The sequence below is a fragment of the Antechinus flavipes genome, chromosome 5 (genome assembly GCF_016432865.1).
Source record: "Antechinus flavipes isolate AdamAnt ecotype Samford, QLD, Australia chromosome 5, AdamAnt_v2, whole genome shotgun sequence".
Taxonomy (NCBI): Eukaryota; Metazoa; Chordata; class Mammalia; order Dasyuromorphia; family Dasyuridae; genus Antechinus; species Antechinus flavipes.
The window spans coordinates 89,321,092-89,337,919 of NC_067402.1; the positions used below are offsets into that span (position 1 = coordinate 89,321,092).

The 16,828-nt window shown below is 32.8% G+C and overlaps 1 protein-coding gene across 5 annotated transcripts in view; it reads left to right on the forward strand.

The window, feature by feature from the left end:
* Nucleotides 1-16,828, forward strand: part of KMT2C (lysine methyltransferase 2C) — a 248,676-nt gene that overhangs the window by 213,951 nt on the left and 17,897 nt on the right. For 3 of the 5 annotated variants that reach the window (XM_052000663.1, XM_052000667.1, XM_052000664.1), the window contains exons 46-51: nt 4,863-5,075; nt 6,250-6,414; nt 7,050-7,191; nt 7,390-7,537; nt 12,363-12,541; nt 12,653-12,795. In XM_052000663.1, coding sequence (XP_051856623.1) covers nt 4,863-5,075; nt 6,250-6,414; nt 7,050-7,191; nt 7,390-7,537; nt 12,363-12,541; nt 12,653-12,795 — 990 coding nt within the window. The remainder of the gene's footprint in view (nt 1-4,862; nt 5,076-6,249; nt 6,415-7,049; nt 7,192-7,389; nt 7,538-12,362; nt 12,542-12,652; nt 12,796-16,828) is intronic. The other 2 variants (XM_052000665.1, XM_052000666.1) reach the window with 2 other exon arrangements.

Genomic DNA, 16,828 nt, shown 5'->3' on the forward strand with positions numbered 1-16,828 from the left:
AGTTTAGAATTGATTTGATTTGTGTGAAAAGTGTTTTGAAAAGTTCTTGGGTTTGTCTTGATAGATTGTCTACAATTCTTTTAAATGGAATTTCTCATTCTATCTCTTGCTGCTTGGGCTTTATTTGAATATATGAAATGCCAGTTATTTTTGTGGGAGGGTTTTCCTGATACTTTCCTAAAATTGTTAATTATTTCAGCAGTTTTTTACTTGATTCTCTGGGATTCTCTTCATCTTACACTATCATGTCATTCACAAAGATTGATTTGTTTCTTCCTTGCCCATTTTGATTCAATTTCTTTTTCTCATTGCTATAGATAACATTTCTAATATAATACTAAATAATAATGGTGATAATGGGCATCCTTGCTTTATTCCTGATCTTATTAGGAAGGCTTCTAGCTTATTCCCATTATACATTATTTTTTTTTTTATGGTTTTAGTTAGATATTATCATTTTAAGGAAAGTGCTTTTCCTCCCTATGCTCTCTGGTTTTTATTAGAAATGAGTTCTGAATTTAGTTTAAAAAAAGCTTTTTTATCATCTATTGAAATAATCATATGATTTCTATTAGTTTGTTTATTTATATAGTCAGTAATGCTGACAAGTTTCCTAATATTAAACCAGCTCTCTCTGCATTTCTGGCTTAAATTCCACTTAATCTCAGTGTATGATTTTGGTGACATTGCTGCAATTTCCATGCTAGTATTTTAATTAAAATTTCTGTGTTAATATTCAATAGGGAAATTGGGTCTATAGAATTTTTCTCCATTTTGCCTCTTCCAGATTTAATTATCACTACCATATTTGTCTACTTATTGATATTATTTCATTGTCTATGATACTTTTTAGCAAGATATAGTTTCACTACTTATCTCTTACAAGTAGATCCATATTTGCTCTTGATTTATCTGAAAATATGATTGCTGCCCTTTCTTTTTAGGCTGTATTCTCCTTCCCCATCCTGTCTTTTTTCTGCCATCTTGGCTTTGCCTACCACAATCTGTTTGTGACCAAAAGCAGGAAAATGAGAAGGTTTAGAGCATGCAAAAGGAACAGATAATTAAATTTAGCTAGAATGTAAAATGTTTGGAAGGAAATCTTGTGAAAAGAGGCTTTTAAGGTAGAGTGGTACAATATTTTTAGAAAACCATAAATGCCAGGCTAAAGTGTTTGGATTTTATGTATTTGGCAATACACAGCTATTGAAGTAATGTGGGAATTGAAAAGATCCACTCTGTGCATAAGGAGAAATGCCAGCAGGATGAATGATTGATTTAAGGCAACGCAGAATAGTAGTTGGCCAAACCTGTTTAGTAAGGTATTCCAGTAGTTCAGTTGAGTGACCAAAAGACCTGCTTTAGACTAAAGTGACTAGGAACTAGATGCAAGAGAGAACAGAGAGGTAACTGAGAAATAAGAGTAACACTTTGGTATTCTTTTTTTTTTTTTTAAATAGCTTTTTATTTACAAGTTATATGCATGGGTAATTTTATGGCATTGACAATTGCAAAACCTTCTGCTGCAGTTTTTCCCCTCCTTTCTCCCCCACCCCCTCCCCTAGATGTCAGGATGACCAGTAGATGTTAAATATATTAAAGTATAAATTAAACACACAATAAGTATACATGACCAAACCATTATTTTGCTGTACAAAAAGAATCGGACTCTGAAATATTGTACAATTTGCCTGTGAAGGAAATCCAAAATGCAGGCAGGCAAAAATATAGGGATTGGGAATTCAATGTAATGATTCTCAGTCATCTCCCAGAGTTCTTTCCCTGGGCATAGCTGGTTCAGTTCATTACTGCTCCATTGGAACCAATTTGGTTCATCTCATTTCTGAGGATGGCCAGGTCCATCAGAATTGGTCATCATATAGTATTGTTGTTGAAGTATATAATGATCTCCTGGCCCTGCTCTTTTCACTCAGCATCTAGTTCTCTGGAGAGAGAAAGTCTCTCCAGGCCTTTCTGAAATCATCCTGTTGGTCATTCTTACTGAACAATAATATTCCATAATATTCATATACCACAATTTATTCAGCCATTCTCCAATTGATGGGTATCTACTCAGATTCCATTTTCTGGCCACTACAAAGAGGGCTGCCACAAACATTCTTGCACATAAAGGTCCCTTTCCCTTCTTTATGATCTCTTTGTGATAGAAGCCCAGTAGTAACACTGCTGGATCAAAGGGTATGCACAGTTTGATAACTTTTTGAGCATAGTTCCAAATTGCTCTCCAGAATGATTGGATGTATTCACAATTCCACCAACAATGTATTAGTGTCCCTGTTTTCCCACATCTCCTCCAACATTCTACATTATCTTTCCCTGTCATTCTAGCCAGTCTGACAAGTAACAACACTTTGGTATTCTGTTAGAGGAGAATGGATGAATGGTTGTTCCAATGGTGAATAGAAGAGGTGTAGTAGAAAAAGCTTGATTTTAGAAAAGTAGAAGTTGTGCAATAACAGTAAAAGATTCATCTAAGAATTGGAGATAAATTCCTGAAGCTGTCTATTTGGGAATATCTGAATCGTTAGTATTAAGAGGAAATTATTCAATTGTTCAATTAAAGAGAGGAAAAAGGGTAATTATTATTATCTTGGTAACTGGGGGGAAAAGAATCTGTGAACTTATGTGACAGTCTTGCTTCATGCAGTAATTGTTTTTAAAAGTAGATACTGTTAAATTCTTAACAATAATAGCTGAAACTTCATTTGTTTCTCACCTCATAAATGACATAAATACTCTATCAATTTTATGAGAAAACTGGGATTCAGTGAGATGCAGTGTCTTGTTGTGACTTCTTTTGTTTAAAAGTATCAGATGGTGAAATCTGAGTCTTTCTGAATAAAGACTAGCATTCTAGCTACTGATACATTAAGAAATCTAGTTAGTTTATTATAAATTAAGCTGAATTTCAAAATATATTATACAACTAATGAATTACATTCATCTTTTTAAAACTCTATAGAATACCTCACAAAAGTGATAATACACTTTGCTTTGCATGTTTTATCTACACATACCCATCCCATCACTACCAAGAGTCGCGTTTTTATTTACCATAGACTTTTAATGAGTAATTTTGTAATGGAATGCAGAACCAAATTGTTGATACATACAATCTACTATATGGTTTTTGCTAAGGAGTATCCTAGCCAGATTTGGTTTCCAGTAAGTTAATTTCTAGGTTTTGTTTTGTTTGACCACAATTATTCAAGAAGATCCTTTATTAAATTTATTTTAAAAGCACTAAGAAGTTATCTGCCTTGGTGAAAGGAATAGCCACATTACTAAAATCACAAATCTTTAAAATACTCAATGAAATTAACATAGTTTATTGTGGTTAATATTTCTGTTAAATAGATGTAAACCAATATTAAGCTTTATTGCTGATCTATAGAATAGAGAATAGAGAAGCATGCTGGAAAATAGAAGTAGTGGAGGAAGATGAGAATGGTATGTAAAAATGCTCTAGTGTTTTATGCTATCTTCCATTCCCAAATCTGCATTAATACTGGTTAATATCACACAATCAGGGAGCCAGCTTTAATAATTTAACACATTGATTTTGGCTGTAATTAACTAAGGTTAGATATTCCTATTTCTCTTAATACTGACTCCAAAAATCCAGATTATTAAACCTGCTGTTTTTTAGCCTTCACAATAAACCAAAGATATTTTTAGCTTTACTACTTCATTAGATTTTCATGAGTAGTATATTTTGCTCAGAAATCTTTGACCTACAAAAATGATGACCCATTTCTAAGTATGTACTCTTAGCTTTTACTTTAAAAGTTTCTTTAGGGCTGAGCCTTGATTTTCTTACCTCTCTGTAATAACAGCAAGCATTTAAATAAGTTTACAGTTAACAAAAGTACTTTTAAAGGTATTACTTAATTTTTGTCTTGCAAGTACCAAATACTGCTTTTTCCTGGAATTAATTTTCACATACTTAATCTGTAAGTGTCCTTTGAATTCATTGATGATTGTTATTAAGTATTATATACTTTTCCACACATAACTGGAATGTTCAAGACTTTTTATCTAAGTCTCTTTGGATAGTTTTTCAAATCCTTAGTTTGAGAAAGGAGAAGCATCTAGATTCAAAAAAGAAAATGTTTTTTCCTCAAAAAAGGAATACTTCTTAATACTTAGCCACAAAGTAATGAAAAGGAGATGCAAAGTTTACATGAAGTGTCTAATGTGATTTAATTCAAGTTTGTCCAATATATGTATGGCTCTGGGTTTATAAGTATTATAATTTGAATGGTCAATATAATACATTTGTGTTGTATGTTTTTCTCTCTTTCATTGAGGAATACTCTAGTTGCTTCTCAAAGCTTCTTAAAACTGCCCAATGTATTTCCTAGGTGCCCTTATTCTCAAATTTTGACCCTGTATATCAGAACTATCGGGGAGGAATAAGATTTACCCAAGTAGATTAAGATGGCTTGGGTTTCATAACCCCCAGACCATAGACCATAATACTTCTATATTTGATCATCTTCCTTGTTTTGGTTTTTCTTTCTATTTAGCAATAGCAAAATGCATAGTCAGACTCTGAAAAGGTAATAGTTGTTTTCTATTTTGATCTCATTTGAAAAGTACTTGTTTTTTCTTTTTTTTTTTTTTTTTTTTTTGTTCTTTAGTGTATTGAACTGAAGACAATGTCCCCAAATGTGAATAGCCTCTTTGAAACAAATTCTTTTGTTGCTACTGGCCATCTTCCTCATCACCATATGTCACTAAATGAATTGAATCATGGGTTGGAGTAATAAATATCATGCAATAAATATCAAATGCATGAATGGTCCATTCTTATTTCTTGATTTTCATATTTCTGCTAGCCAACTCCAGGAAATCGGATCCAAGGTGGCCTTGGATGTGGAAATAACCTGCAAACCAAAACAGATGTACTTAATGAAACCAAGAAGCAACGGAGCAAACGGACTCAAAGGACTGGAGAAAAGGCAGCACCTCGATCTAAGAAAAGAAAAAAGGATGAAGAGGAAAAACAATCCATTTATTCTAACACAGACACATTTGCCCACGTGAAACAGGTGAATTATTAGAAGCAGTTCATTGAGGTTTGGGAGAAAACTATATATAAACCTATATAGTTTTTGTTTTGAAATCAACACAACTGTTTTGCTTTTGAGGTTAGAATGAGAAGTTTTCTCTTTTTCAACTTCATTGAAAAATGACTATCATTGAGGTTGATTCTACACACATACCAACTTCATTATCTATCATTTCCCTACCTATTATGGCAATGTAGTACTGCCTCTGGTAGAACCTACTCATAGAAGGCCTAATATGTAATAATAATGATAAGGTCTAATAAAAGCCTGATTTTTCCTGCATAGATGGATGAAGTCGGTGATTATTGGGTTTTCATTAAAATTTCAATCTTACAGGTAAAATGATTTATTTCCTCTGGTCTTGAGAAACCAGGAAAATAGAACTGAATGATTTTTCTACACACAGAGATTGCTATAGATTCTCCCTATACTTTTAAATCATTGTCAAATCAAAGACATTGACATGTCTTAAACATTGTATCTTCACCAGTGCCTAAAATAGTGTTTCATACACACTACATTCTTGTTTTTAAATAAAAAAATAGCATTTATATAGAGCTTTCTGTTTTACAAAGCACTTTACTAATAATATGTTATTTGGTTTCTCACAACAGTTCTGGGAGACAGATACCAATATTATCCCCATTTGACAGATGAGAACAGATAGTGAATAAGAAATTTATCATGCAACTGTTACTTGAGCTAGTTTCAAACTCAAGTCTTCCTGGTTCTAGATCCATTGATTATTATTATCTACTGCTACAATTATGTTGATTGAATTTAATGTAACATCAATTGTGCCACCCCTCAGCATATCCCCATTCCTGATTTGCGGGGGGGAGGAGGGAGCAATAAATCCCAGAAATATGCAAAAAGCAAATTTATTTGCTTGTTAATTACCTGCTTTGGCTATAATAAAAAAGATGAATTTCTATCATATTTTTATAACATATAAAATTAGTATTCTTTACTTTCCCTCATTAATATAATCCAGTATGTTGATAATTTGTTTTAGGAGGAAAGGACCTTAAATATTCTGCCTTAAATTCATAATTCTTTGAGTCTTGCTATTTTGCTTAAAGACGATAATTAATGCTGTAACAGTGTTTGCTTTCTATTTATCGTCTGTGTCACTTTTACATTTTTTTAATAGCAGCTCTCTCTGCTTCCTCTAATGGAACCAATAATTGGAGTGAATTTTGCACACTTTCTTCCTTATGGCAGTGGCCAATGTAATAGTGGAAATCGCCTTCTAGGAACTTTTGGCAGTGCCACCCTTGAAGGGGTCTCAGATTATTATTCTCAGTTGATCTACAAGGTATGGATTTTTTTTCCCCATCTATTTTTGCCTTGTTCAAACAGACAACTTGTACATTAAATTATTTCTTCTTGTGTTTATATTCTTAACCTTATCTCAGCTAAGTTTAAAAAAAAAAAAAAAAAAAAAAAAAAAAAAAAAACCTCCTTGATAAAGATTGCTCTTTTTGGACTTTTTACTTTTGTCCCCATAAATATGGGTTCACGTTCATGACATAGCTGTAAAATATTTGCAGAGTTATCCAAAAGAATGCATCCTGATTACAGTTTCATGAAAATTAATTCCTAGTTCCTTATTAGGGCATTTAAATCAACAAAGAATTTCTATGACAATTTGATGAGTAGATTCTTGGGTTGAAAATTCCAAATTGGTTTTTGTTTAAAAGTTCTGAAGTCTGAGGGCTTCATGTCTGAGGATCCATCTTATAGAAGAAACTAAATGTTTCCCATAAAAACACGTATTTTAGGCTTAGTAAAAGAGTAATTTTCCAATTAGGACTGAAGTGTCCATTTAGGAATGAAGATCCTAATTATTAAAATCACCAAGTCATTGTCTCCATCTTCATTTAACTGTGTTTTGTTTTCATTATTGAAAAAAAGCTAAGTTAAATCTATTTTATATCTTTTGGTCTCCAGCAGAATAACTTGAGTAACCCTCCCACACCCCCGGCTTCTCTTCCTCCTACTCCTCCTCCTGTGACCTGTCAAAAGATGGCAAATGGCTTTGCAACCACTGAGGAACTTGCTGGCAGAGCTGGAATGTTAGTGGGCCATGATGGTATGATGAACCTGACGCTTTTATATATGTGAAATTGTCATTACCCAAAGTATAAAATATATAATATTATTTTACTTCAACACATGAAAGAATTCACACTGGGAATTAATTTGTTTTCTTTAACTGCCTTGATTTTGTCAAGTTTGACATACACATGAATTATCAATTTTAATGTTTGTTGTGCTTTTATGTTTTCAGTTTCTAAAGCTCTTGGGCCTAAACAGTTTCCACTGCCCTTCAAACCACAGGATGACCTCCTGGTCAGAGCTATGGCCCAAGGTCCCAAGACTGTGGATGTGCCTGCTTCACTTCCAACACCACCTCACAACAACCAAGAAGAGTTAAGGTAAAGGTTTCATTTTCCCAGAAGTATAAATAAAATTTTATGGGAAGATGTACATATACAACTTTTAATTTTACAATAGATTTTACAAATCAATGTATGACAGATTCATCCACTAAACTACTTGATTGTTTTATGGATAACTTTTATAGAAAGTAAATTCAAGGGGCAGCTAGTTGGTGTAGTGGACAGAGCACCAGTCCTGAAGTCAGGAGGACCTGAGTTCAAATCTGGCCTCAGACACTTAATACTTTCTGGCTGTGTGACCCTGGGCAAGTCACTTAACCCAATTGCCTCCCGAGGGAGGAGAGGAGTCAAGGTATGGATGAAAACTGTGATTTCAGTAGAATAAGAAGCTTCTCATGAGACACCTTCTCTACAAGATTGTAAAAATATACTTGGGAACATCATCTTTTATGGTTGAAAAATATTTATGATTTATTGTGATTCTTACTGATGATATATATATCATCATCAAAGATGATGTTCCTAAGTAAGTGAGCTAACATAACTGATAGAATTAGCACTATCATTTCTAAAGGTTTCCAAGATATTTTTTAATTGCCAGTTTATTTTGTTATTTTATTCTGTGTGGTTGTTACCTTTCTTTGTATACATAGTGTTTATCAGCAATAAGACCTGGCACACATAGTAAGCACCTAATAAATAATTATTAACTATATACATATCACCCCCATCAATATCTTCTATGTGATAGGAAAATCATTTTTCTATATCATTTAAAATTTTTCCTTAGTTCTATGTCTTTCTCTTCTTAAACTCCTATAACCTCTTCCTATCCTCTAGTACTAAGTTTAAACTTTTGTTTTTAGCTTTTAACATTCCTCAGAACCTGGCCCCAGTCTTTCTTTCCTGCCTCACTTTCTAATTCTCCCACATTCTGCAGTCCTGCTAAATTGACTACCTTGGTATCCCTCCTAAACAACATAAGCTCTTCCATTTGCTACTGCCTGCCTTGGCTGATTTCCTTAGATTTCTTTTTTCTATGTATTCTGGATTGACTTAACAGAAGTACTTACTATCTATCCTCTATCCTCTCTCCCCACCTCCCCACCATTGTTAAAAGATAATCTTCCTTATGAGTAAGGATTCTTTAATTTTTTTTGTATTCACATACTAGGTATTTTAGAGATACTCTTTGATTTTTGCCTAACTGAAATATGTATTTCTAAGAAACAAACACTGTGGCATCTTCAAGAAACATGTCAAGACATTTTATAAACATCATGTCTTGCCAAAAATGAATAATTATTATATTCATTTCTTCCTCCCCCCCCCCCCCCCCCCCAAAAAAAAAAAAAAAAAAAAAAAGCAATTGTGGTTAAGTGACTTGCTCAGGGGCACACAACTAGGAAGAGTTAGCTAGATTTGAACTCAGGTCCTCCTGACTAAAGGGCTAGTGCTCTATCCACTGCGCCACCTAGCTGCCCCCTTGTACTCATTTTTTAGGTAATTAAATTTAAATACCTATATGATACTACAAAAAAAGACTTATCAAATCATTAGATCCCAGAGCCATATCATTTATAGCATGATTCTCAGTTTTTTCTCATTCAAACTTAAAGGACATAAGTAGTGCTACCACTATTACAGAACAAGAGTTAAGGACTGGGACTTTAAGTTTTGCTTTATATCCCCAAAATTTAACTTACCACAGTGGCTAGCACATACTAAATGTCTAAGAAGTGTTTTTTTGATGGATTGTTACTGAAGAAGTACTAAATAACATTGTAGGAAGCATAGATTCTCAGTTTATACATCCATTAATCAGTAATCTACTGACAGGCATTGAGATAAGCACTGGAGATGCAAAAAAAGAGTCAAAACACAGCACCATAAAACTGTATATAAAGGATAAATAGGAATTAACCAAAACTGAGAAAATACTGGAATTAATTTTAAAATTTAAAAAAGAGATCTTAAAAGAAGCTAGCAAAGTCAGAGGGCAAAAATGAGAGCTGGAGAATATCCATATGTGGAAGGTAGCCAGACAAATGCCTGGAGTTACGGGATGGAGTGTATTGTTCTCAGATCCCCAAGAGGGCAGTATCACAAAATTGAAGAGTAGATATCAGAGTAAATGTATAAAGACTAAAAAAGTAGAAAGAGGCAAGGTTATGGAAAATTTTGAGTATCAAACCAAAGCCTTTGTATTTGATCCTGAAGGTGAAAGGGAATCAAAGGTATTTATTGAGTAGATGAGAGTGACATGGCTGAACCAGTCACTCTTGTGACTGAATAGTTAGATGGTTTGGGGTTGGAGAGATACTTAAGGGAGGCAGGCCATTTTAACAGTATGTTGTATTCAGTATATTCAGATTATGTCAGGGTAATCCAGGTATAGGGTGATCAGAGCCTGTGCTAGAGGGATGACAGCGTCCCAAGGAGAGAAGGTGTACGTGTGATGCTGCAGAGATATCAACAGAGCTGAACAACCGATTGGATATAGATGGTCAGAGATAATGAGTTTAACAGGCACACCTGGGTTTAGAGCAGGAGTCCTCAAACTATGGCCCGCGGCCCCTCACCCAGGGCTGTGAAATTTCTTTATTTAAAGGCCCTAAAACAAAGTTTTTGTTTTTACTATAGTCTGGTCCTCCAACAGTCTGAGGGACAGTTAACTGGCCCCCTATTTAAAAATTTTGAGGACCCTTGGAAAGTGTGAGAGACTAGAAGGATAGTGTTGTCCATACAGTAACTGAGAAGATAGGAGGGAGGGGGCTGGTGAGAAGTTTAGGGATAAAGAGAATGAGTTTTGTTTTGGACAATTGGAGAAATGGGATTGATGGTCACCAGAGAGTTTGGAGCACAATAAAATAAATGTGAGAATTGCCATCTTAAAGAAAGTAATATCCTAGCCAGCACCTGGTGAGACTTCTATGGTTAAAGAGGAGGAATAGAATAGATGGGAGTGTTCTAATAGGAGGAGAACCATTGATTCAGTAAACATGTATTAGGTATCAATTATATGACAGCTACTGTGCTGAGCCCTCGGGATACAAAGAGTGGCAAAACAAAGACCTTGAAGAGTTTGTTTTGTGATCTGAAGGGGAAGACTGAAAACAAATATGCACAAAGCAAGCTGTGTATTTAAATAATTTGAAGGGGGATTTTGTTCTAGGAATCACGGGCAGCCTGAGCAAGTTCCTAGAATCTCTCAAGATACTGCAGCCATGAGACCAGTGCATCAAAGAGTACTATTGAGGAATGAGGTGTAAGAAGCCTGGAAAGATAGAAGGTTTTGGATTTTGAAAGGCTTTGAAAGCCAAAGAGAATGTAAAACAATAAAAAATAACTCAAGATCATTAACTTTGGAGTTGACATGATATGACCTGCCTTTTAAGAAATTCAGTTTGTTAATATTGGTGATTAAATGGAAGAAGGATGTGAGTGTTAAGAAACATGAATCAGTTAGACCCACTTGCAGTCTTATTATAGTAGATGAGGACAATTGACCATAGTGGTGGCAAGATCAGAGTAGAGAAGTGGACATATTAAGAGATGTTGCATAGATGAAATCAACCACTTGAATATGGGAGGTGAGAGATAAGAAGTAGTTCAGGTTTCAAATATAAGGGACTTAAAGTTTGGTGTTGCCCTCTACAGTATAGTGAAGATAAGGGAATGGCTTAGGACAAAGAATAATTTCCATTTTGGACATAGTAAGTTTAAGGTGGCTTCTGGACTTAAAGTTTTAGATGTTTAAAAGGCAGGTAGAGATACTAGATTAGAAATTAAGACAGCTATTAGGATAGGAAAGTTATATTTGAGAATCATCATTAGGGAGCAGCTAGGTGGCACAGTGGATAAAGCACCAGCCCTGAAGTCAGGAAGACCTGAGTTCAAATTTGGCCTCAGACACTTAACACTTCCTGGCTATGTGACCCTGGGCAAGTCACTTAACCCCAATTGTCTCAGGAAAAAGAGAGAGAGAGAAAATCATAGGAAAATGGTAACAAAATCCATGAAAGCTGATAAAATCAAGTGAAGTACTACAGAATGAGAAAAGGAACCTGAAGGATACCTCTGGTGAGAGGACATGATCTGAAGGAGGCTCCAGCAAAGAAGAAAGAAAAAGAGTGGTCAGATAAGTAGAAGAAGGGAAACCAGGATGGTGTGGTTCCTTAAAATCCCAGAGTAGAAAGTATTAAGGAGAGAGTGATCAACAATGTCAAAGAATTCAGAGAAGTCAAGAATAATGAAAACTTAGTTGTTGAATTCAGTGGCCTTTTTCTAAGTTCATTCATTAGTAATTATGGGTAGAGCAGTGTAGGTAGAATAATAAGGTTGGAAGTTGGATTTTAAAGTATTTGGAGGAGAGTGAAAGGAAAAAAAGTAGAAACACTTCTTCTAGATAGCCCTTTCAAGGAGTTTAGCTACCAAGGGCAGAAGAGAGATAGGATAATAGTGGAGACTGAAGAATCAAATAAGGGTTTTACCAGCATGTGTGTGGTATATGGTTAGAGAGAGTGTGTAAATGAGCAAAGATTGATGGGGAAGGTCAATCATTTCTGTAAGCTTTCAGACCCAGCTTTTGTTTTAAATATTTATTAAAGTATCCTTGTGTTTATTTAGTTGTTAAAGGATTTTAATTATACATTTTTTTCTAGAGAAGTTTGCCAATTTGAACAGAAATTGGTTCATTTATTAGTCAAGTCCACACAAAATCTAAAGTTTTCATATTTCTAACACAGTAGTATATAATATTTTATAGTAAAATGAAATAGAGAATTAGTAGAAGCTTTGAGAAATATATGAAGGCCCTTACTAGTGAATCTATACATTTTGACTAATCCTTTTCTTTTAGGGTCCAGGATCCCTGTAGTGATAGGGATACCCCTGAGAGTTTTGTTCCCTCTTCTTCTCCTGAAAGTGTGGTAGGAATGGAAATAAGTAGGTATCCAGACTTATCTTTGGTTAAAGAAGAACCTCCGGAACCGGTCCCATCTCCTGTGATTCCAATTTTGCCAAGCAGCAGTGGAAAAGGTAAAAACAATAGATGCTACAATTAATTATTTTCTAAACCATATAGTGTTAATGTAATTAATCTTTGGATTTTGACGAACAATCAACCTTCACTGTTACTTTTTTTATAAGGTTCAGAAGCCAGACAGAATGATATAAAAGCTGAGCCTGGTTCAGGCACCCTATTTTTCACCTCTCCATTTGGCCCATCCCAAAATGGTCCTAAATCTGGCCTTATATCTGTGGCAATCACTCTACATCCCACAGCTGCTGAGGTAAGGGAGAAAATGCCATACCATTTACACATATACTTAATTATATGTAGACCTACTCCTGACTTTCAAATATCCAAGATAAAGAATTTTTTGCTAAAATTAAGATTTGATGGGTTATATTTTGCAGACTTTTTTTTGGATTTCAATATGGATATTTAATCCATAGTTAGGGCCTACTCTGAACACAGATTGAAGTATACCTTTTTGCTTTATTTTTCTGGTTCTTTTTTTGACTCTGTTTTCTTTTTCAACATAATTATTATGGACCTAATATTTTGTATGCTTCACATGTAGAATTGGTGTCAAATCACTTTCCCCTCTCAAGGAGGAGGAGAGAGAGAAATTGAAACCCAGTTTTAAAAAATGATTGTTTAAAATTGTTTTACATGCAATTGGAAAATATTAAATGAAAAAAAATTTTTTAATGATACTTCCCTTTTAATATATAAAAACGTATTTAGAATAATTTATTATCTTTCCCTCTTTTGGCTCTGTCAAATTGAACGTTTAAAAAAATAAACAAATCTCAATAAATATGCATAATTGAGTAAAAGTGCTTCAGCCTCACTCACAAATTAATTTTTCGTTCTTCACTCGACAGTCTCTCATTAGCTTTTTATAAACCCTTATAGAGTGTTCAGCGTAAGTGCTTTATGAATGTTGGGTGATTGTTAGTTGCCAATTTTAGTGTTCGTTGCTCAAACATCCCTTATTTTCTTGCATGTAAGAAGTATGTATTTATGAGTGCTATTTAAATTGAAGCTAATTAATGGATATTCATCAAATCACGTTAATGAATAGTTAGTTTCATTGATATGATAAGATCATTGTTAATGCTGACTTGAAGGTTTATTCTAGAAATCTTTTTTTATGATCAATGATACTGAAATTTTTTTTAGTTTTGACTTGAGATTTATTTCTTCTTTCATTTAAATGTCAGACTTTTTTAATGAATATTAATACTTTTCTTCTTAAATACATTTTTGACTTTTTCTCTTGTGTCCTGAAGAGGATCGTTGCAGCAGAAGTTCTTGATTCTTCAATATTTTTAATACATGATCATTCTGCATTTTAAATCCATCACCGCTCTTATTAGGAGATAGATGACATACTTGAGGTTTCTCATTGCATTGATCATCTTTCAAAAGTCTTTCAAAGTTATTTTTCTTTATAATAATACTATCATTTATTGAATGTTCTTTAGTTTTGATTACTACACCTTTCATTAATTCATAGAGATTTCATTTTCTTCTAACTTCTAAAACTATTTCTCCATTTCTTCTGACATAATATTCCATTAAATACATTTATAGTTTGCTTAGTTAATAAGTAGCCCCCTATTTACTTTCAGTTTTGATCTTTTTGACCTCTTTCTTTGATCTATGTAGGACATAGGCTTAGCAGCTGAAATTGTATGAGGTTTTGTTTCAGAATTGGTTTAATTTGCATGTCCCTATTGATTAATAATGATTTAGAGCATTTTTTAAAATGTAACTAATAATAGCTAAGATTCTTTTCAAACAGTTATTTGATTTTCTAAGGTTGATTCTTACGAATATCATCATATTACTTTAACATATATGAAACTGCCTGCCATCTAGGGGAGAGTAGATATTGGGAAGAAAGGGAAAAATTGGAACAGAAGTGATTGATTGCAAGGAACGATGTTGAAAAATTACCCATGCATATGTTCTGTCAGAAAAAAAAAATACCATCATATCATCTCCAAAGTGATGGTTTTATTTTCTTATTGCCTATTTTTATTCAATTTCTTTTTCTTTTCTCATTATTATAGTTAGCATTTATATTGAGTAATAGTAGTTATTATATATATCTTTGATTCATAGCTGATCTTACTGGGAAGGATTTATCTTCATTATAGATAATGTTTACTCTTGGTTTTAGATAGATAACTTCTTATCTTTTGAAGAAAGGCTCCATTTGTTTCTATGTTTTAACAGAAATGCATATTGTATTTTGTCATGGGCTTTTTCTTTATCTGTTGATATAATTATATAGGGGGTAGGTTTTTGTATTCTGTTGGGGATTTTTTTTGCTTGTTAATAGTCTATTATGCTGATCATTTTCTTAATATTGAATCTGTCCTGCCTTCCCATTATAGTTTATGATATTTGTGATATTTTGATTTGATGTCTTTGCTAATATTTCATTTAAAATTTTTGTATAAATATTTATTAAGGAAATTGCTCCATCATTTTTTTCTCTGTTTTTGCTCTTTCTGGTTTGTTAGCAGTGTTTTTTGTTTTGTTTTATTTTTGTGATATGAAAGGAATTTGGTAGTCTTTCTTTACCTATTTTTTTCAAATAGTTTTGGAATTAATTTTTAGTTAATTAAATATTTGGTAGAATTCACTTTTGGATCCTGTTGATCCTAGGAATTTTTTCTTAGGCATCTCAGTGAGTTTGTTCAAATTCTTTTTCTTAAGATAGGTGATTTATGTATTCTATTTCCTCTTCTGCTATTCTGGCCAGTTTATATTTTGGTAAATATTCATCCATTTCACTTAGATTATCAGTTTCACAGGCATATAACTCAGCAAAGTAATTCCTAATAATAGCATTAATTTCCTATTCATTGGTTGTACATTTCCCCTTTTTCATTTTTGAAAGTAGTAACTTTGCTTTCTTTTTATAATTAAATTAAGCAATATTTTCTCTTTTATTAGTTTCATAAAACCAGCTTCTAGGGTTTTTTTTAATTGTTATTAATTCATGCTTGTCTTGTTTTAACTTTCTATTTTATTAATCTTTCCTTTGGTTTTTAAAAATTTTCATTTGGGTGTTTTTATCAGGCATTTTTAATTTGTTATTTTTCTAGTATTTTTAATTGCATGCCCAATTTGTTGGTCTGCTTCATTTTGAAATGTTGTCTACATTGTCATTCTTTTGTCATTCTTTTCAATGAAATTTATTAATTGTTTCTATGATTTGTTCTTTGACACTCATTCTTAGTTTCTAATTTATTTTTAGTCTGTTTTCATAACCCATTAATTGAATATATTTTTTCTCATCATTCTTGCTTTTTTTCAAGGCATTGCTCTTCCTAATCGGTCTTTTTTTTTTTTAATATCAACCCTGCATAATCATCTCCTGCATTCTTTCTATGTAAATTTTTCCTAACTGTCCTATTAACGATAAATTTCTTAGAAGTTAGATGTATAACTTCTATACCATTCATATAGAAAGGTAAATAGTTTAACCTTATTGAATCCCTATGATTTCTCTTTCATGTTTATCATTTTATATTTATCTTGTCAGATTTTCTATTCAGCTCTAGTCTTTTAATTAGGAATATTTGAAATGCTCTTTAATTAAAAATATCCAGCCCCCTGTCTCCTACATCTCACCAAAACACTATACTCAGTTTTGCTGGATAGTTCTGCTTTGTTGCACTCCTAGCTAGCTGCTTTGCCTTCTAGAATCATATTTCAAGTGTTTTAATTCTTTGTGGTAGTAGCTGATTCTGACTGGCTAAATTAGCTTTTTATACCTTCAGATTGCTCAGAATATAGGGGTTTTTAACTTTTTTTTTTTTTCTGTCATGAACACTTTGCACAGCATGGTGAAGCCTATGGAACCCTTCTCAGAAGTGCTTTTAAATGTACAAATATATTACATATAATATAATAATACATATTATATTATATATTTATAATAAATATATATTATATCATATATTACATATGATATATATATATATTACATGTAATATGTATATATTACATATAATATATATTATATATAATTACAAAAGAAATATTTTGAAATGTAGCAAGCAAAATATTTTTTTTAAAAAACAATTTTCTGAACCCCAAATTAGGAGCTATGGTTAAAAGTCAAAATCAATAAGAAAGAAAAAAATAAAGGATAGATATGAAAATACATTGTAGCAATTATTTATAATAACTGCAGTTTTGCCTGGCTGACCATGTTGTCTGCTTCATTATAAAGATTTAATTATAAACACTATCAACATAAAAATAGTCACCAAGATAAGGAGGCAGAACAATTT